At 43.3% G+C, this 21,299-nt stretch overlaps 2 protein-coding genes across 8 annotated transcripts in view; one reads left to right on the top strand and one right to left on the bottom strand.

Annotated features, from left to right (window-relative positions):
• Positions 1-21,299, top strand: part of LOC119389507 (ubiquitin carboxyl-terminal hydrolase 32-like) — a 214,190-nt gene that overhangs the window by 81,745 nt on the left and 111,146 nt on the right. The gene's annotated exons all lie outside the window — the stretch shown is intronic.
• Positions 1-21,299, bottom strand: part of LOC119389506 (carboxypeptidase D-like) — a 43,961-nt gene that overhangs the window by 1,345 nt on the left and 21,317 nt on the right. The window contains 12 exon segments of the mRNA XM_049414459.1: positions 6,431-6,725; positions 8,529-8,631; positions 10,293-10,418; positions 10,420-10,479; positions 11,467-11,529; positions 11,531-11,599; positions 11,827-11,896; positions 12,441-12,651; positions 14,651-14,780; positions 17,105-17,309; positions 18,521-18,695; positions 21,096-21,236. Coding sequence (XP_049270416.1) covers positions 6,431-6,725; positions 8,529-8,631; positions 10,293-10,418; positions 10,420-10,479; positions 11,467-11,529; positions 11,531-11,599; positions 11,827-11,896; positions 12,441-12,651; positions 14,651-14,780; positions 17,105-17,309; positions 18,521-18,695; positions 21,096-21,236 — 1,648 coding nt within the window.

Here is a 21,299-nt window from a genome sequence, read left to right as displayed (position 1 = left end):
CTTCATTAGCAGCAAATGGCTGTCTCCAAGTCTTTAGCATTAAAGCTAATGCTCAAGCCTGGTGTCTGAATGAAGCTTAATTAAGTTGAAGGAAGGTACAAGAGCGTTGTCTGCCGTGTTTATAGCTCTGGGCATGTCCCAATCGGTACAACGAATAATGGATGACAATGCACTTGCAGCACCGACGTTTTGCCTGTACTATGCAGAAAACTTGGCCTAGCACATTTTTTCAAGTGATCAGGCCTCTAGTGTTGCCCAATACTTGCCGTAATAAGCAACCCACTGTCAGTGCGATGGGTACAGGTAGAATGCCACTGACGTCTGTACCTGACCGTCGTGGATTTTCCCTGTGTGGACTATCTAAATATAATTTCTAATTATCATAAATGTCTACAGAGCTTCACATTTTATTCTACACCTGAAGTATCAAGCATCGTGCACAAGAATAAAATGGTTGGAGCATATTTGGCAGGCATGGTCTAGACCACGGTGTTAGAATAGGTTAGGTGTACCGACGCTCCACCTCCGCCGCGCAACCTCCCCGCCGAACACGGAGACGCGCTTCGCACTTTTTCCGACAGGCTGCACTAGGTGTATCGAGGCTTCAGGTCGGCCGCTTCAAACGGGGGCCGCGTCACTTACAATGCTGCATTTGCGACAACTCATCAACTGCTGGCCGTTCTTTTTTTATTAGGGTAACCGCACATATCATCTGATTTGAAAGTAAATGCGCAACGTCAAGAAAATTCAGTGGCGGTAGCCGACAGATGGAAACGCATAGGAAATATAGCTTTTGCGAACAGCGCTAATGAGTTTACAGGTGAACACGAATTTCAAAACTATTTAGCTCGTGCACAAATAAGGCCTCTGTGGCAAATTGGGTGAAGCGGCCGTGGCGAGCTGGGTTAATAATCACTGGGTCAGCAGCGAGCACCTTAGCCACTGATCCACCGTGGTGGACCCGAACTCGGTTAGTCAAAAAGAAAAAAAAGGTATTCCCTGAAAAAGAAAGCGGGCGCGAGGGGGGGGGGGGTGGACGTTTCACTAAATGATGGTTGTCAGAAGTAACACATTGACAATGGTAGGTTAGAAATTCCTCTCATGGGTTGTCGTGCATGCACCACATCAGATGGATTCAAGCAGTCGCCTTTGCAACGTTTGCACGCGGTGGCTGGTGCGTGGTAATGAAGGTAAACATCCATTTAACGACAAATCCATCATGACTAACCATGTGCCATTCTGATTGTTCCTCTCGTTATTCGTCACAGACATGCTGTTTGTTGCAGTAGCAAAAGTAGAGCTTTTTGCCCTGCTCCGGGTGAACAAACGTGAAATGGTCGTGCTCGTTTCCTTTTCAGCGTCCTAACCATTTGCTTTCTATTTTCTTCTATCGGGAATGACAGGAATTGAGAGTGACACCATATTCGGTGACGTCACTGTCTGACCCGTTAAAACTAACACGCCAAACCAGACGAGGACCCATTCGTGCGTATACGTTCGCCAGTCGAAACGCTTGCCATCCAAATGCTAGCTTTTTTGAAACAGCTTATCCTTGTTCATCGTGGTCCTTATTTACACAACTTATATTGTCCAGATGGCAAGAAGTGCTTTGTGCCGCGATGCAACTCTGGCTACAAATCGTGCACGGAGAAAGTTTCTCTTTCGCTGCTCCGGAGGACAGTGACCGCTTAAAAGTGTGGCGACATGCTATTCCACAGAAGGATCGCGAGTAGCAAACAACATATTTTGTTCGTGAAAAACATTTTCATGCGCGATTTGTCACCAAATCATGGGAAGCGCTATATAAAGGAAACGTTCTCGTGAGTGCGCCGAGAAAGGCGGCTTTGGCAAAAGATGCCATACCAACAATAGTTCCTGGATGCCCCCTAACCAAGACTGTGAAGAAGAGGAAAGCACCCGTGTTTGCCTTCCCGCCAAGAACGCTGTGTTAGTGGTGGAGATTCATCAAGCTCCACTCCTGCCATCGCTGGATAGTCGATGCTCCGATACCGCCCTCTCCGGAATTGCCGAAGCGATCTCAGTTTCCTGTGCCACCACTAGCCAACTGCGGCACCGAGGCCACCGCGGCCACCGTGTCCCAGCGAGATGGAGAACCAGGTACTGAATTGATATCTTTAAAAACTCTGAATCCGTCACTCTGCCAAGTGCAGCTTGGGCACATCACAACATAAATATCGATGGCCAGAAAACGGTAGTGTTTTCAGAGATGCACGTGTCTAATGCTGCATTCGTGGCCGCGAATATACAATGTCTTGTGCTGTGGGAATGGCTGCGGAAGTCGAAGGATACAACTACCATGCCGCTCCTGTTAATCATATATATCGACGAAAACTTTTGAGCTTCGATGAGGCACTGAATATCAACATCGCTTTCTTGGGTAGGCGAATAGCAAAAGAGCACCTCGGATTTCATGGAAATATCCGCAATATTGCCGAGGCCGAAGGTGGTGTTTATGAGCTTCACCGCCGCATGCCGAACCGTCATGCATAAAACACTACTAAGCCTTTATATCTACCTTACGTGTATCATATTACAATACCACACAATTCTCACAGGGCCTTGCGATATCACTAAACACGCTAAAACACCGAATGTTAGAAGCGTCAGGTTTGCGCGGCGTACAGCCAGGCGGCCACCGTCCCGCGTGCGCCGCCTTTCGGCAAGAAAGGGAAAGAGGTCCGCGATTTCTTCTCATTCCAACGCGCCGTCGCTCCACCTAAACTAATCTAACACAGTGTTCTAGACTATAAGCAGTAGCATGCCAATGTACTTGCAAATAATTCAAAAGGGTATAATAGGTACAGCGTTGAGAGGTGTGAAGATGGCAGCTTGAATACAGGTATGTAATATTCTAGTTAAAAGGAAGTAAAATTGGCAAGGTAAACAGTTGCTTGCTAGAGCAACCGAATGGGTGCAAACACAATCAAGGGTAGCAGACGATCAGGTGTGATCAGTTGCTTGCTAGAGCAACCGAATGGGTGCAAACACAATCAAGGGTAGCAGACGATCAGGTGTGACAATGAAATTGGGAAGTTTGCCAACACACAATGCATCAGCTGACAGAGGAGTGAGGCAACTGGAAATCGTTTAGGGATCACTTTGTACCGCATAGAAGTGCTTCAAAACCATCTCACGGGCGTTTGGTGAATTCCTTGCACTTGCATGCAAGCTATCAAAAGTAAAGGGATGCCAGCAAACTACACTTGTGTGAAGTACCATATGCTGCGATCTATCCAAAGCATTAATTGCACTAGAAGGCAATTGAATTAACCAAAATTTAAACGAAAGAAAGATCATTCGTCCTCTCCACTACCGAAAAAAAAAAAGTTCCACATTTACACGATTGTAGGTCGACTTACAATCGAATCAAACTTGAATCTAGTGACACCATTAATGATGGGACAAACAGGAATCAGGGACACCGTGGTGTGTTTACAACATAACATTTGCTTCCAGGCTCTACCAGTAGCATATAATTGTTCCGCGCACTTGTTTTGAAGAATCTTCTTTTTCAACTTTTAACAAGCCGCTGTTCACAATTGGGAGTACCTCTAGTGATTGGAAGAGCCGCTATTCCGATCAGCAGCGGCACTCCTGACCGCGTAGAGCAGCTCTGCAACACTTTGTTCGGGGGCACTGGTAATTGATAGAAAAGCTTCTTTTTTTTTTTTTGTGAGTGACGGTCGTGTTTGCCAAGCATAGGTCGGCAAACTGGCTCGCAAGTCAACTCACCAGACTTGGATCGGAACGTGAGTCTGAGTGAGTCCGGGTGAGTAATATTTTTGGTGAGTTTGAGTACGAGCGAGTCCGGTTGAGGAAAATTTTAGTGAGCGTGAGTCCGAGTGAGCCCTAAGTGCAATATATATTTCTTGAGTGAGTCTTGAGTGAGCTCCACCTTTTATTGTCAACCTATGGTCCTATCTACTCATCTTCAGCATTACTGTCGGCCTTATATCGGCTTATGTTTATACTCGTCTATTCGCAGATATCTCAATGCACTAGCGTTCATGCGCCACCTCACTATTGATCAGAAGCGTGAGTTATGGGAAGGGGGGGCCAGAATATCTCGCATGAGTTGCATATTTCATAAAAATGTCCTTACTGGATTGAAACCACTGATAACTCGTATCTGAAGGTACAAGACCAAAGGCATATCGTAGAGCACCGATGTGAGATATTGGCGTTAAAGAGCATTGACACCATGATTGAAAAAGCTAATTTTACGCTAACAGACTCATGAGTGGACTCACTCAGGCTCACTTAGACTCAAGTAAAGCCGTGAGTCTGAGTGAGTCCGGCTGACTGATATGTGGGCAAGCTTGAGTCCGCGTGGGTCCGGTTGAGAAAAGGTTTAGTAAATCTGAGTCCGAGTGAGTCCGGTTGAGGAAAATTTTGTTGAGTCTGAGTCCAAGTGAGCCCTCAGAGCGAAATATATTTCTTGAGTGAGTCTGAGTGAGCTTCAGTTTTTTTCGCGGACCTTTGTTGGCAAGTGAATAGGAATTCAAATCTATGTGCCCCTGCCCTGCTCTCCCTGCTCTCGCCCTGACTGTCCCCATGCCTATCAGAGCGCTGGAGATGCCGGCCAAAGTTTTGTTACCTACTGTGCGTCGAGTGCCGCGTGAAGTGCCGAGTGTCGAGTGCCTCTGTAATGCTTTATCATTGTGCTTCATCGTCACTCCGTTGGTGCTCGTTCGGATGTTTTCTGGAGCTTTCCGCACACGTGAATGAACTACACGATCAGTCTCTGCTGGTGACATGTGACAAGCCCACACAAAAAGCCCCTGTCTTCGCTTCAGAAACGGGAATGCCGAGGACACTTCAAGGCCAGCAGCACAGCAGGGCTTGGGCACCGAAGTTCCTAAAGAGGGCTGGCTTTACGGTGATGAGTGAGCACGTGTAATTAGTCCAGTGACCTTGTAAATAGATTTCTGTGAAGTAATCTTTCGTACTTTTTTCATGTGTGATTTTGGGGGGGTTGGTCTGCATTCGTGTCGACTTACAATCTTGTAAGTACGGTAGGCAAGAAAAAGAGGTGCAGTTTGCAAAATTATATGTCAAATACTAGTTCCACAAGTGCAAAAAAAGAACACTGCGACAAAATTTCATTTTCAAAGGGTACCTAAATATGGGTGTCCACATATGGCAGTTTTGAACATTGTAAAGACACCCCTGATAAATGCACATTCTGGCTTTCAGTGCTTTAAATATTTTTTAGATGGTTCCTGAAGACCAATAGCAAAACTTTCTGTTCACACTACTTAAAAAATATATATACTATTAGTTATGAAAAGCTAGTTTAGGACTGAGCAGCCTCGTGCTACACGAGCTGCTCCCCGCCGTTCCATTTTGTCCACACACCAGCCTCTAAAGTTGACCTTTGCTGCTCAGTCTTAGAGTATGGGTAAACAACACTCTGGGTGACCAAGGTGCAAGTTTTCAGTGATACTAAGCGGTTTGCTGTAGTGTAGTTTGCTTAAGAAGTCATGTCCACCAACATGGACGCAGGTAGCGAAGAGGTTATACTGGCCTTGCAAAACTCTGTAGAGTCAGAACACCTGTGGTGCATGCAAGTGCCCTAATACCTGCTGCTCTCTACACTATGAGGGGTTAAATTTCAGACTATCTTTTACATCCTTATCATTGTTTTATTTTACTATTATATTTTCTCAGCTTTTATTGATGTCAAGACTAATTAATAGCTACCAAACTTATGAAAAGGGCTTAGGCTAGGTGATACATACACCTGAACACCTGTTCACATACCCCATGTGACGGTGGAACAATGTTCCACCGTCACATGGGGTATGTATGCTATGAGGGTGCGTAGCTTCGGACTTTGTAATACGTCCTTGACACCAGATGTCAACAGTGTACGGGAGTTACTAATTAGTCTATCAACTAGTAACTGTTCCAGTACGGGTACTGTCTTCTCAGAAATGAACGCTTAATCTTGCGACCTACTCGCAGAACTGTTCCTACATCTTACAGGCAGTGCATACTTATTAGCATATTTTGTAAAATTTGAAGTTATGCACTAAATTAATGTATCTGTACACAGTAAGTACTAAACTAGGTGAACTCTAAGATAAATGTAAAGTGCAGCGTCTATAGCCAAGCCAGTCAGGTAAGACAATGATGAAGTTCACTGAATTGATGGAAGGGCAGAGTAGTCAACCTGAGGTACATACCTCAAGGCCAGCTACACATAGGGTATGTCTGCACTGGGGTAACTGGCAGCCGGGCAATTACAGAGGGCACAGCTTCATTGCATTAATTAATTGCTTCCTACAGTTATCGACATACTAGATTTCTATATACTGCAAACCACTGGCAATATCCTCACTTTGACAATGATCCAATGCACCCATACCAGTTGGCCAGAAACCATAAGTTACCCCTACTCACTCACTTTGCACTGCTTTTCCAGTTGCGGGTGTTGTAGATTTCGTCCTCGGAGGAAGTGTCGTCATGGTACTCTGCTGCCTTGAGCAATTTGCTGTGCACGCTGCCACCGGAGCCGCTGTTGTTGGCACTCTTGCGGCTCTTGCGCTGTCCTATCCCATCATCGTCATCATCGTCGTCATCAAACAATGTTCCACCGTTGCTTTGCACAGGCATGAAGCCAGCCCTTTCGGGCTGCCGCTGGCTCATCACCACAGTGTACAGGCAGAGCGCACTCACCATCAGCAGCAGCACCAGAGAACCTGCACGAAAAATGATGACATAGAAAAAAAAATAAGCACTTGTCACATGGGGTATGTCATGCGCAGTATATTGGGACGAACCGAGGCATGTATTCAAAACTGTCAAGGGCTACTTTTTTTTTCTGTTTATTCGTGCTACGCCACAAGCGAGTTGGGTCAAAGTGCCGTCCTCTGTTAATGGGTTAACACTAGCAGTGCAAAAAGAAAATTTGAAAACAAGAGGCAATAACATTGACCAGGTCTGTCGACATGCTGCTAATTGCAATTAGGGGGGGATGCGGGGATCGTAACATTTTTGTTTCTTGACACAGAGTGCTGAAATTTGGCACGATTAAATTGACTCATTGACTTCAATGGGCAACTTCAATGATGAAGCCGCCATATGAACAAATGGGAAGATAGCCATCAATGGGCAACTTCAAAAATTATTTTCTTCATTAAAACAAAAGTTGTAATGATAAAAGTTGCTATATAAAAGAACTATTTCTTTGTTTTGATGGACGTATAAAGCTGATTTTTCATTGGACCACCACGTAGTGTAAACTGCGTCTTAATGGGGACCAAAATGAAATTTTTTTTTAAATATGTGATTTTTTATCGCAAGATTTACAAATTTCAGTGGTCTGAAAATATTTTTACCAGGAAATATACCTTCCGTAGAGTAAGTATTGATTACTGGGGTATTCATACATAGTGTGGTATTATTACAAGGAAAAAAATGCAAACATAAAAAATTTTGGCAAAATTTATGGAGGTGTATATGGCAAGAAAATCGCAGTAATATTACTGAAATTCGAACATCTTATGCAAACGTTTTTGCTTAATATGTACACAAAATTTGGCACTGAAACAAGAAATGATGCTCTCAGAATTAATTTTTTAACAAACATCACATTCTGCGAAACTCGGAAGGCTCTCACGTGACCAAAAATTTTATTCTCTTCGAAATGTTCTAGCACTCCATGAAAGAAATCAGCGCGATTTTTTTTTATCACATTTGAGATGGTCGCCAAAATGCCTGGGACGTTCAGTTTGACATCGAATGACCCTAAACAGTTTATTTTATTTATTTATTTAAGACTGCAATCTCTTCAGATTACAGCAGGGATGGCACGTGAAAAATTTATTTGGTTACACAGGATCACACATGGTTAATGTTATACATTACTATTAGAAGAACACATCATTAAAACAATTTTAATAACACATTCATCGAAGGGGATGTCACTGAAAATAATTATAAAGGACAAAAGCTATACATTAGTAACATGACACAGACTCAGTGCTTAGCAAGTTTAATGATTCTACAATGACATTAGTGCTACTTGTGAAGCAAGCAATTCATTTTCAATCACAGTTGTGAACTTGGTTAAGGATGATTCATTAATTACAGTGGGTTTCAATGGGTTCATCCTTAATGGCTAGTGGGGAAAATGAATATCTGAAGTCATTAGTGTTGGAAAAGCATTCTGTTAGTGTATGGGAGTGCTCATAATAGGTTGGCCTTTATAGTATAAGATATAATTCTTGAGGTATCAATTTTTGTAGTATCTGGAACATTAGCTTGTTATGTTAATTTTGTCTGATTTTGTAGTGTTAAGATGCCAGCATTATTAAGTAGATTTGTAGTAGTCTGTCAGTCTATACTTGTTGAAAATAAACCTTATTGCTTTTCTATGCTAGGTTTCTACACTAGTTAAGAAACTAACTAGTACATGTAAAAACTAATTCCTGTCCTGATTAATTACAAGATTAGTACTCGGCAGTAGGCAGAAGACATAACACACGCAAATCCTTGCTCACCTGTAAGAACAACAAACACGTGCTTTGGCAGGCCAGCAATCACTACGTTCTCTTGCAGGAGGAACTCGACTGTAGTGCTACGACCGGCGTAGACTTCCACGATCTGCACAGCATAAAACAGGAAGAAGGGTCTTGCATCATAATGCATTCATTTTCCTTGTGTAAACTTCCCACTCGTGCCATGGTGTTTTTTAATCCACTTGTGTTTTCCTTAACCTTATTTCTACATTTAGACTAAAGCCGCTAGTAATCTGCATTATCCGTTAATAGAAAGTTAAAGTGAAGGTGCCCACACAGTCGTACCAGTTTAATTACTATATGCACTGCTACAGAAAACATATGAGTGCCATGAAAATTTCTGATTATGTTCAAAGCACATACATCTATCTTTCAAAATTCTGCCAATGTTCACCTATTTCTACGCTGCAGCAATAGCAGTGCCACAGCAGAACCAAGAGCCTCTGCCTGCTGACAAGGTTGTCTTGTTGCAGTGCATCACATCTTGTGGCCACTGCTCAGAGAGTTAATATCTCAAAATGTTTCTACAGAGCCAGAGCTGCTCTTGGCAGTTCAGAATTTTCATTTGGAACACTTTACTACAGTGTTTTAACACATTCTTCCAGCACATTTAAGCTTTGTTCAATTATCTCCAATTCCAAGCAAGCACTGTACATGTATATGCTCACAGCATAACTCCACCAAACTGCACTACACAGGAGCACTGACACAAAAATTTTGGTCTGGTGTTCTTTTGCTGTAATATGTTGCTGGGGGCCTGTTAAGTCATAATACAGCACATCACTTGCTGTAGTACACATTAGATAATTATTTACAGTCTGTTATAACTAACCAGGTTCAGTTGGGGAGAGCTCAGAGAACGACAAGCTGCCGGGTGCAATGAACGCCACCTAGCATGTTCAACGTGGTAAACACAATTCACCATGTGAGCACACACAACTGTGACGCACTTCCGTGGTGCCTGCATTGTCTGCTCACATTCTTTTGCCTGCCACACATGCTGCGCGGTGGCATCGCCATCATCATTATTGTTGTCTGGTGGCAATATTCTTGAGGCTTTCTACATGTTCGCTGCGGGCATGGACTCACGAGCAGCTGCTAAACAGGTGTCTGCTGGTGCAAGCGCAGCTAAAGAGCAAAACTGACTATTACTTCATAATTACTCGCTGTGCCAGCTCGGAGCTTGGCTGCAGCGGTGGTTTCACAGAAGCTGGGGATCCCCTTCAGGTCACCTAAGGCAATGTCAATGTCACGAGGTGCGGCGTACAGCGCTTGACTACAATACTATTCGTATAAGTTGCCACGTTGTTGAGGTTTGGTAGACGTGAACAGGTGGTTCACGGAAATTGATCCCGCAGGCTATCGCAGCAGCAAAATCTTGTGTCAGTGCATGTTTAAATAACACAACAAAGGCCCAATAGAAAAAGGCATGTGAATGAGCAGCTGCACCAGTGCTTTTGGCATTGTCTGTGCAGCATCAGCACCACTTAAACCTCTCTGTCAGCTGTCATGTAACACATTTTCAATGACTAGTAAAGCTTAAGTGCCAAAAGAAAAACATAAAGGGAGGTGTGGGAAGCAAGGACAGCTCTAAAAATTACTTGTGTGCATGGCTGAATTCCAGCCAGATGTGAGGCATTCATACCCGCATTCATTAGGCAAAGAAATTAAGTCACTACAATTACTGATGTCAAAACATCCCCAAGTGTGAGGAGAATAGGTGTGAAGCACCCACATGGCCCCTACCTTGGTCATGGTGTAAAAGTCAGGTGCACTGATCACCACCTGGTAGCTTCCCTCTCCCAGCGGTACCCAGAACTCGCCCAGCTTGGTACTTGGTCTGTGCAATGGCTGGCCCTCAATACTGATGTTGGGCGCCAGGAATGGGATCGCGGCTCTTTGTGCGCACATAACCTACCAGCCCCTGTGTGGCCTGCAATCGAGAAGTCAGTAGAGCTGTCAGAACACTTTGCTCTATCCTCTGGACAGGCACTTTCAAGAAATACGGCCATACATGATAAGCGCATGTAAGCGGAACACAGTAGTGTATGCATCTGGCCTGGTTGATTCATGACTTCAGTGAAAACAGTGTGCAGGGAAAGGACATAAGAAGAGACGTACAATGGCACTATTGTACATATGTCCCTTCTGATTTCCTGTCCCACTGCACTGTTTGCACTCAAGTTGAAAGATAGGTATTGCTCTTTTGGTGGCACCTTTCCCATTATACGAGTGATGCACCAGATGGAAAACATTTGCCTATCAGCTGAAGTGTATTAAAATGCAGCAATACCCAAATTATCTGCAAGCAAAAAATAATAATGAAAGTGACAGCTTGCAGCCTTCTGTACCCACCATTGAAAACTTCATTGCTGATCTTTTTGAGGCCGGGCTATTTTAAATCGGGCAATACCATTTCTGGCACTAGTTACAAAAGCAGAAATGCACCCATATCATGTAAAATTGTCTTCTTTTCATAGGCTGCCAAGCATTATTGTTTCAATGGCATCACTGCAAATATTCTCATAAAGAATGTAATATATAATGAGCTGGAGTGAAAAATTAAACTTTGTACGTACTAGAAAACAACCTTTTATGCTTCTGCATTCATTATAGTACACAAGTGTGTGATTCATGCTAATATAAGAATTATCCACATAAAGGGGAGAGGGGGGTCATATGTAATGCATAATGAGCAAATGCTAGTCCATCATTGCCAGATACATAATAAAAAGTACAGTTATGAATACAAAAAATGCCGACATTTCACTCTGTGTTGATTGTACCAATTCATTTATACCAAAAGGTAAAGGAAAGTTTATATTTAACCAAAAGTTCATTTATACCAAAAGGTAAAGGAAAGTTTATATGCCCGGTACAATCACAAGTTTGTCTACCAATCAGAAGTCTAGTTACTCACCTGGAGCAGGTAGTTGAGTATTGACTGCTTGTTCTGAACCCATAGAGCAGAGAACCTCGCTGATGTTAGGTGCTGGACAGCAAGTAATGAAGGCTGCTGTCTCATAGGTTCCACTATTTCTGTAGCTGAAGTCCTATGGGGAGACAATGAGATGTCAGCTATAAGAAATGTAGGAGCAAATGCCTTCTTGACTACCATGGCTAGTACTATATTATTCTGATATAGAGCACTAGGAGGAGGTAAAGGAAACGTAGAGCTCTTTGATACACAAGTACACTCTTGATAAGCCTTGATATGATGTTGCATGGAAGCCAACACAAGATCACAAGTCAAGAAGTGATGCATCCGATGTGCACTCACCATCACAGAACCATTGAGCTGTCCTAGGTCCGCAGAATCGGACAAAATTCCATCGGATGTGTTTGTCTGCAAGTTCGAGCAGCGTAGCAAGATAAGAATAAGATCAACAATGAGTAAAGAGCATGAAAGTGCAGTAAACGTAAAGCAATCCTCTGAAGCCTTGGCACAAACTGTCTTTTCAATTTTAAATGCAATTTAGCTTTATTTTCCTTGATTACGGGGGGTAGCTGTATAAAAGCTACTATGCTAAGCAGCTTGACAGATGCAGCCGCCCTCCTTTACAATTTAAGAATATAAATAGTACTTTATTAGGACAATATACTGATCAATTTACAGCAATTACATTACTTAGTTATCATCTCTTGCAATAAGTCATTGATACTAGGATGCTTTCCAAGAAAATGTGAAGGGCAGAGAAAATAAAACCTGGGCATATTGTAATTTCATCAGCCTTTATAATTTCATCAGCCTCATCAGCCTTGTAATTTCATCAGCCTTCTCACATGCCAAGGTGCCCAACCTTGTTGTCTAAAAATTATTAACGAGCTGAGGCACTTAGTTTAATGCTGTACATCCTCGTAGACCAGATAAAGTAGCAGGAACACTCACAGCTCTTATTGGCACAGGCAAAAGCCCCGTTAAGCATGTCGTCATTGTGGTATGCATAAGTCTTGGCCAGTCTTCTGAGCACTGCCATGTCGATGGCACCAGCACCTTTGGGCAGTGCCAGTGCCAAGCCGCCAGTCAATACATTGAGCGAGGTGACGAAGTGGTACCGATCTGTCCACTGTTGCACAGCTCGAACCTCCGGACGTGAACTGCTCCCTAGAATGAAAGGAAAAAAATGAAGACTTGAGCTTTGTTGCCTTCTTATAAAATTTGATGTTTTCTTAATTGTGCCAAATAACACTTGGTGCGTCAATTAAAATTAACAGGAATACAATAGAACCAGCAAATATAAAGAGGGGGAGATTGCAGCAAAGTGTTGCTACTACTGCATTTCACAAGATTTCGCAAGTTCATACAGAAAATAAGAAAGCTGTAAATCAGTAAATAAAGAAAGACGCAACATAAAGCAATACAAAGCACAGAGGTACTTTTGCTGACTAAGGTACTCCAGCGCCAATGTTATTAGACTACTTCAGACAGTCTATGCTGCATGGAAAAGCTGTGTTCGCATCGGCCAGGTCTATCAGTAAATGAAACTCCTGATAGACAACTTATTTCCTTGGCCTTTTGAAGGGAGTCCATACTGTTTGTTTGTGTGTATGCATGCATAAATTGTGCCAGTTCATGTCTATATTCTATAGCTGAAAAGTACCATGTCTACCAGCATTAAGTTTTCTATATACAGCAAAACCTTGGCGATACGAATCTCGTGGGGTTACGAAAAATATTCGTATCATCCAAAATTCTTATCACCAGAAAACATGCACAATTTGTATGCGACAAAAGAACGTTGGCATGCGGTTTCATTTAGAGCTGTTCATGACCGACGTCATGAACAGCTCTAAATGATTGCCAGTAAAGTTTTTAGACGTCAACGATCATACTTGTACTCTTAAATATACGGTGCATGCGCGCGTGTGTAATTAATGAACAAGATGTGTTGTGACCCGTGACCGCTAGTAGCCCCTTCCTGCCCATTCCTAATCTTACGAACTACGCTTTTCTGCATGACATCAAAGTACTGCGGCAAAGGTACTTTAAAAAGCACTTTGCGCGCGACAGATGAAGGCCAGAAAATGTTAGAATCGCTGTCCTTTGTTGCTGTTACTTTCTTATTGCGGTGGCGTTGGGGGTGCTTTTCGGGACATTTACGGCCATGCCCACACAATCGGGAGGTTTGCTCAAAATTCGGGAGACTCCCGTGCAAATTGGAGAGTTGGCATGTGTGCGCGTACGTTGCGAGGCCTAGCTCCTTCGCCAAGACCGTCCGCTTCGTTTCTTGGGGTCTTCATCAACTTTTCATGCTACTTCATAATGGATTCGAGGCCCAAGTTTCAGTCTTCTTTCATAGAACGTCTGACTGCGAGGACATGGCTTGCATCGACTTCGCAGGCCCGTGTTGACAACTACAAAGACGCTGCTGCCTCGAGCACAGCACCACTCGTCAACGCGTTGAAAAAAAAAAAAAGAAACGTGACGCCAACGCCATCTGTAATCTAAACACGAAGGCGCGTAAAGGCCTCCCAGATTCGCACGCACAATCTCGGAGGCAACGACGCACCGTTGGCGGTCGCGCAGCGCGCATGCCCGCCGCGGTTGCGGCGCCTTCCGCGACAGCGCAGGCAGCACCTGTTCGCACCTGTGCGCTAGCGTACGTTCGTATCAAACGTCGCGGGGTGCAAATCAGTTCGCAACAACCGTGCACTAACACAATGCAGGCTAATAGGCCTTGTCCGGGACCACACAAAAATTCGTATCACCACGAAATTCGTACGAGCCGTGATCGTATCACCGAGGTTTTACTGTAAAGTGGTACTCTTCACTTCTTGCATTAATATACTAATTAGTCAGCCTTTGAATTTAAAGCCCATCATTTCAATTGGCATGAAATACAACAACACCAGTTTACTTAAATTTATATGGATTTTAAAGAACCCCTGGTGGTCAAAATTAATTCAGTCTCTCACTATGGCATGCCTCACAATCATATCACAGTTTCGGCATGTAAAACCCCATAACTACATTACATTAACCTGGAATGCCTTGTTACTGCCTTTTCACCCATTTTTGCTTCAGTGTCAAATTACATCCCGCAACTCTGCAACCAGACACACGAGAATTCTGCGAAGTAACTTTGTAACTAGTACTTACTTACCATCAAACATAAAGAACAAACTGCTGCCACTAAGGGTGGATTCATTTGCATCACACTTTCCAATAGATGAGTTGGTGATGCCATCAGGATCAAGCATTGGAGCAATGTGAATTCTGGCAGATGCCATAATCTGCAATGACATGGGAATGAACAGCTATTACTTCCAAACACAATTATCATACAGAAACACATCCGTGTTATTTGCAGGTCTCGTCTAGTACTTACTCAGATGTCATAATCACTGACTCTGTTGGCAAAGAAAGAATGGTTCATTCGTTACCACTAGGCACGTGCGAATATTCGAGAGCTTCGTCTTCGAAAGAATATTGTGCACAGTATTCGAATTCGCTTTGACACGAATTTAAATATTCGAAATTTCGAAGTATTCGAAATGAACGAATAGGCGTATATTAAACCGCATGTAACCCCCTGTAAAGGTGGTTTCAGTGCAGCACAGGAGTGCTATGTGAGAGCTATGCTGTGAAGACCCCTATCCAGAAAAAATCCATAGTGCCGCGAAGCCCCACTTCAAGGTTAAATGAACATTTTACCCTTGCATCAATTAATTATTTTTTAAGTTTAAAGGCTTGTTATACGGGCTCATATGCACTAAGCATCATAAATTTTAAAATGTAACTTATTTTACCGCTTATCACTAACATCCTACTGAAATTCAAATCCTGCTACTATTCAAAGTTGATTTCACTTCACTACGAACCAAAGAAGTGACATTCACACATACCTTGTTCCAATCTTAAAGATATTTGCACGTTAGTTGGGTCATGACAAATATGCTCATTCTTCTCATAATGAGTGATATATACTATCCGAACTATTCGATTTGAAATTATTCGTCCAAATCACTATTTGCTACGAACCTAAAATTTACTACTCGCACAGCCCTAGTTACCACTGATTACCATTACTATATGCCAAGAAATGTAATGATCTCAATCACACCTTCCAGTGCACAAGCGCAAAATGGGAAATCGCAAAAAAAAATCAGAAATTATGTACAGCCTTCATCACTAGTACTCAGTAGCCAACTTTCTTTGGTGCTTCAATGAAGTTAACTGTGGGGACATTTGAAAGTTTGCATCATAAAATGAAATAATTGCATCAGTGTAAATTAAAAATTGTACCATGAACTGTTCTGCCGGAAAACAGAAGAGGCCAAAAGAACAAAGTAAGATAACTGCTCTTTGTGCCACTTTTTCACAGTCCAGTTCTTGTGTTCTGTCCAACACAACATCTTCAAGTGCACGCCAGCTGGTCCCAGAACACTGTCCATAATGCAGCAACATCTCCCATGTCATTTCAAGGATCCTGTTTTATTTCTGTGCACACTTGAACAGCCAACAGTGACACCACTATACCAGTACACGCTAACATAAAAAATGTAAAATAGTGGATTTCCTTGTAGCTTTGTTACAAATGGGTGGTTGCGAATTTTGTCTTTCATGACCCTTCAGTCACCTAGGAGGGTTCCGCAGTACTGATTTGCAATATTCAGTGTTCATGTGATTCAAGTTGTCAATTAGTTTGCCCTCACGATGCCAGTATAGCATCCTGGTTAGCTCAATTGGTAGAGCAACCGCCCCAGAAAGGCATTGGTCCCAGGTTCAATCCCTGGACCAGAACGAATTTTTCATTCAACTAGGAAGCTTTCTTTCTGAGAAATCCATATAGATTTCCTCGTAACTTTGTGCTACAAACAGTTTGTTGTCAGTTTTCCCTTTCATCTCCCTTTTGTCAACAGAAAAATGGGAACATGACAGAACTGTGCACTACCGCACCACTTTTTTGACAAGAACAGGCCAATGATGACAGTGGGTATGAAGAAAGTATATTCTCGGACAACTTTTCTTGGCAATGACGGGAAAGCTATGGGCACAGTGCTTCTGCATATGTACTCCTACGCGAAGTAGTCCAGTGTGGCATGCATTTCGTACAAATGTGGAAAGTGATCGCTGTGCGGCAAAAGCGTTGCATAGCGTTTGACTTGTTTGCTTAGATGACCATTTGTAGGTAAAATTCATTGCATGTTTTTAGGCGAGTAGACGGAAGAACCAGAATGAGATGGACACTCACCTGGAGACGCAGACACCATTTAGTGTTTGAGGTGCACGTGAAAGGCGCGACTTTCTCATGCATGCAAAAACACGAAATGACGTCTAAGTTTAAACAAATATAGTTATCTCACAGGTATGTACTGCGTCCTGTCTCAGACAGCTTCCTGTAGAAAATGAGGGAATTTTGTTTCATCTCTCATTTAGAAAACACAGATGCAATTGTGGGACTACATTCATTAGTGGTAGCATTCGCGCAATTCGGCTCTGAAGCCTTCGCTTCATGGCCGAGAAAAGTTGCCCACGAGTGTAGCATTCTTCAACGAATGCCACCGCTTCTCTGGTATGTCGCCAGTCTGAGCCCCGTTAGAAAGGCAGTGCATACCTGCGTGACAAGGCTGTTGTGCTTGTAGCGGGTGGCCAGTGTGTGGGCCAAGTGGAGGAGCATCTCGGTGGCTGCCAGCTGGAGGCCCCCAGCCAGGCCGGCCTGCAGCCGGATCTCGGGGACACCTGGCCGGTGCACCCGGGGGGTAGCACCCAGCACCAGTGCAGGCAGGTCCCGCCCGCCCGCACTGCTGCCCAGGCTGTAGGCAAGGGCACCGTTCACAAAGCTGCTTGCACGTGCAACGTTTCATACACTGATGCACTCTGTGATGCAGATCACAGAGACAGAGCAAGGAGGATAATATTGGTGTCACACGGGCACTTTTGATCACGATTAGGGCCGATCTGGATAGGATTTCTTGATCGCGATAAAGAATTGTCGCTGCTACATGCTCCACACTAATCCGGATCGAGTTCAGCGGAGACGTCTGTCAAATCGCAATCAGGGAGCCAGATCGTGATGTGCAGATCGCGATGGTCTTGATCCCAATTGGGCCTGATTGCGATTAAAGTGACCGTGTAGCAGCGCCTGATCGGATCAAGCCTAATCTGGATCGTCCCTGATCATGATCAAAATTTCCTGTGACACCATTATAAATGAAAGGCAAGGAGGTCAAACAGAAATGAGGCTGGTTAGCTACGCTGCCCTGGGTGAAGGGCAAAGATTTGAGGACTTATGGTGTTCATATCCTTGGCATAATGAAAATTCTCAGCAGTATGCCACAGACTGCAATAAATTGGAACTATCTGCCGGTGAATTTTACGTGCTATTCTTTAACCTGCGACATTAACCTTTGTGAGTATGTGCTCTGATCACAAACAGTGACTTATCATCATCTCTATGCTTTTGAAGGTAGGGCAATCTCAGAAAATGAAGTTGACCATTACTAACTTGCACAAGGCTGCTATTAAATTATTGACATGGCTGCAGATACCTTTTGTTAGGCAATGGCACCTTTTGCAAACTGCCATGCAAAACATTATTTGAAATGTTAAAATTATGATCGAGGATCAAATACAAAATATTGTCCAGTTGCTTTCCTTCCTGCTTTCAGTCCATGCAAATTTAGTGAACACACTGTTGCAGGCAGTGGTGGCACAAATAAGTCTTTCACGGTTTACTTGTGAACTAAGTGCAGCTCATTGAGTCGTAGTGCATACATTAGTAGATGTTCCAATGACATGGTTACAGAAGAATGATTTCATCAATTTATCACATGCCACACATTGCATGGTACAGTGCACAGACACACATGGGGGGGTGTGGGAGGTCAGGACATCGGGGCATCCTCCTCTATTTTTGCAGTGTCTTGTTATGTTATTAGAAATACTACCCTGACACCGCAACACAACCTCTATATGTCGCATGCCCTTGACATGTAGCTGAAATGTCCCATTAGGAGCCACTTGCCTGTAGAGGTAGGTGGTGTTGGGATACTTGTGGGCAATGTATCTGAGCAGCTGCAGGGCCTCGGTGTAGCTGTGGTACTTGTGCTCGTATGTGTCCGGCTCAAGTACCAGCACGAGGCTGGTCCCCTCGCCCGCCAACACCGTCACCCGCTCCACCCTCATCTCAAACTCACTTGCAGACGCTGCAAAAGGTAGAGAGGACTCAGATCAGGACGATGCGCTGGGCAAATGCGCTTTGCGATCAGCTCATGCCACAGCAACAGGCAACTACCCAGAGCAAGCAAGCTGAGGTGACAAACGTCACGAATCAAGGTCATAATCTAGGCTTATCATCAGTGGGGCTAGCAGAAGAATGGCTAAATGAGGAGCCATGGTATGTATCTACAAGAAGCAGTTTCGGCTTAGCAGAGAACTTGGCTATAAGAATACCATTTTTCAACTGTTGGAGACACAGTACTTTATGTGCTGGTGACTTTATCGCACCTACAAAGAAGTGCAGAGTAAAACAGTAATCAAAAGCTTATTTTTTATAGATGGCACACAGGCCATTGCGCTTGACTACGAGACTGCAAACTTACAGAGTGGCTCGGTGCTTTTAAAAAAATAAGGTTTACTTAGAAACACGAATTTTTCTTTAAAGAGCTTTGTCTGAAATCGCAGCTCATTAAGGAAAGCATTGTTTAAAGTATGCCCACTTTAGGCAATCGTTCTTGCTACATGACGTCTTTCAAACCTACAATACGGCAACATGTAATAAGCGTGCTCATTTCACGCAGCATCATGCCAACATACATGCACTAGAATTTCATGCACATACCACAGCATGCTGGCTGTACTACACCTGCTAGGGTTAGATTCGTCAATGAACTTCAGGTGCTTCTGAACAATTTTCCCATACACAAATGATAAACAGCCACTAAATGTTGCTAGCAGTTACACAGATAGACTACGCATAGGCTGAAATGTAGATTTCACTTACTTTCAACACCACCACCAGTGCTGCATGTATCGAGAGATGAAGCACTCTATTAGAAATTTCTACAACGGGCCCTTAGGTATGCTCGAACATGGATAAACACAGTACATCACTCAAGGGCAACTGCTCTGTGTGTACATGTTTTGTATAGCTGCAAACTGATGTGACAGTACGGCACTTCGGTAGTCTGTATATACAAAAAACAATGGATTCTCTAAAAGCAGAAAAATTATTACAAAGAGGAATCACAGTCAGCTGAAAAAGTTGAAAAAACTATACCCTGCACAAACAAAAAAGTTTATTCCTTTTAAACACAGAAAAATGAATTTAGCACAACAGCAACGAAAAAAGAACACCCGAAGCAGTTTGTTTGATAATTACACCGAAGGCATGTGATGTGTGTGTAGTATCTTTTTTTAATGAGCTAATGATGATAATGAGCATGCAGATGATCACATCAACACAAGTGCATGGACAAAGAACCTATGATTTATTTCTAGGAAAATAAATTATATCAATGGCATGATAACAAGCGTAACGATGATGAGTTGCTATAATGTGGACAGAAGATGTGCGCACGCGGCAGCTAAGACCACGAATAGAGTCCATTCTTTCGAGTGGAGCGCTTGCAGTCCGCAAAAAATGCAGACTTGGAGAACTGAAAAAACAGAAAAGGGTGCCCCACACTTGCAAAGACGTATGCAACTGTCAGTGCAACAAGGAAATGCAAAGCCACAAATGATACGACTGCCGGGGCGGCACTCTGTCTTGGCAATCGTGTAAACACATGTCCCTATTATTAGACCAATGCACAAAACTTGCAGGTCAAGTTACTCTAATTATTGCATGCTAATAAGAGAAGAAAGAAAAACGACGGCAAAGCAAAGAATAAGTTGTTACACTTGACGTTTTCTGCATCTCAAAGTGTCAGGTCGACCTTTTGAGTGCTGGTCTTGTTCACTTTATTAACGGTATGCACTCTCGAACAATAACGTATCGATCCATTTTTTGCACCTGATGGCATGTCAAAGCACTGCAAACAGATGACTGAAACAGCTTGACATTAGTTTGAGTATCAAATGGCAATTACAGAAAGTTATTTGCCAGAAGCTTTAATTAAATGTCAGACACAGCTATGCAAGCATTTCTAAAACGTATGCTGACGAAACAACCAAATTTTGACAAACAAGACGACAGTCAACTATTTGGTCTAGACACTTTCTTTTTTTTCTCTCCAAAAGCGATTAGCCTCAACTTGAAAACAATGTATGGCAATTGCTGAAGAATGAACCATGAATTCAAGCACACACCACTCAACATTATAGGCCAGGGTGCCTCTATAACAACCTTAAGATCACAAACAGGATATAGTGTTACACACTATATTACTGACTTGCTATGTATTCTCTGTGTGTGATGATAAGTAAGGGACAGGTCACTGACAGCCCATCTGTGCAAGCTACCTCTACACTCTCGTCAATATCCCGTGATAAACAATGTTCCTTTTTTTTTTTTTGAATTGGCCATAAGGAAGGCACACACGATCAACCCAGTGTTTCGCCACATATGGCGGCTGTGAGAATAATACTGGTCACACCGTGCTTACCTGTGAGCACCACCTTTCCGGGAGGAACAGCAAGGCAGAAAGCACCACTGGTCGTTTCGATAGGACGTTTACTCGTATGTACGCCAACAGTCGCCTTTGTGAGTGTTGTTCCGTACTCGTCGGTAACACTGCCATGGACGCCTGGCATGAGCGGTGAAGGAAAAACAGAAAATACTCAAGCCACGTATCAACAATCATGAAAGG

Source organism: Rhipicephalus sanguineus, chromosome 4 (assembly GCF_013339695.2).
Source record: "Rhipicephalus sanguineus isolate Rsan-2018 chromosome 4, BIME_Rsan_1.4, whole genome shotgun sequence".
Lineage (NCBI taxonomy): Eukaryota > Metazoa > Arthropoda > Arachnida > Ixodida > Ixodidae > Rhipicephalus > Rhipicephalus sanguineus.
The sequence above is the reverse complement of the archived record's forward strand: the minus strand, read 5'-3'. Positions and strand labels throughout refer to the sequence as shown.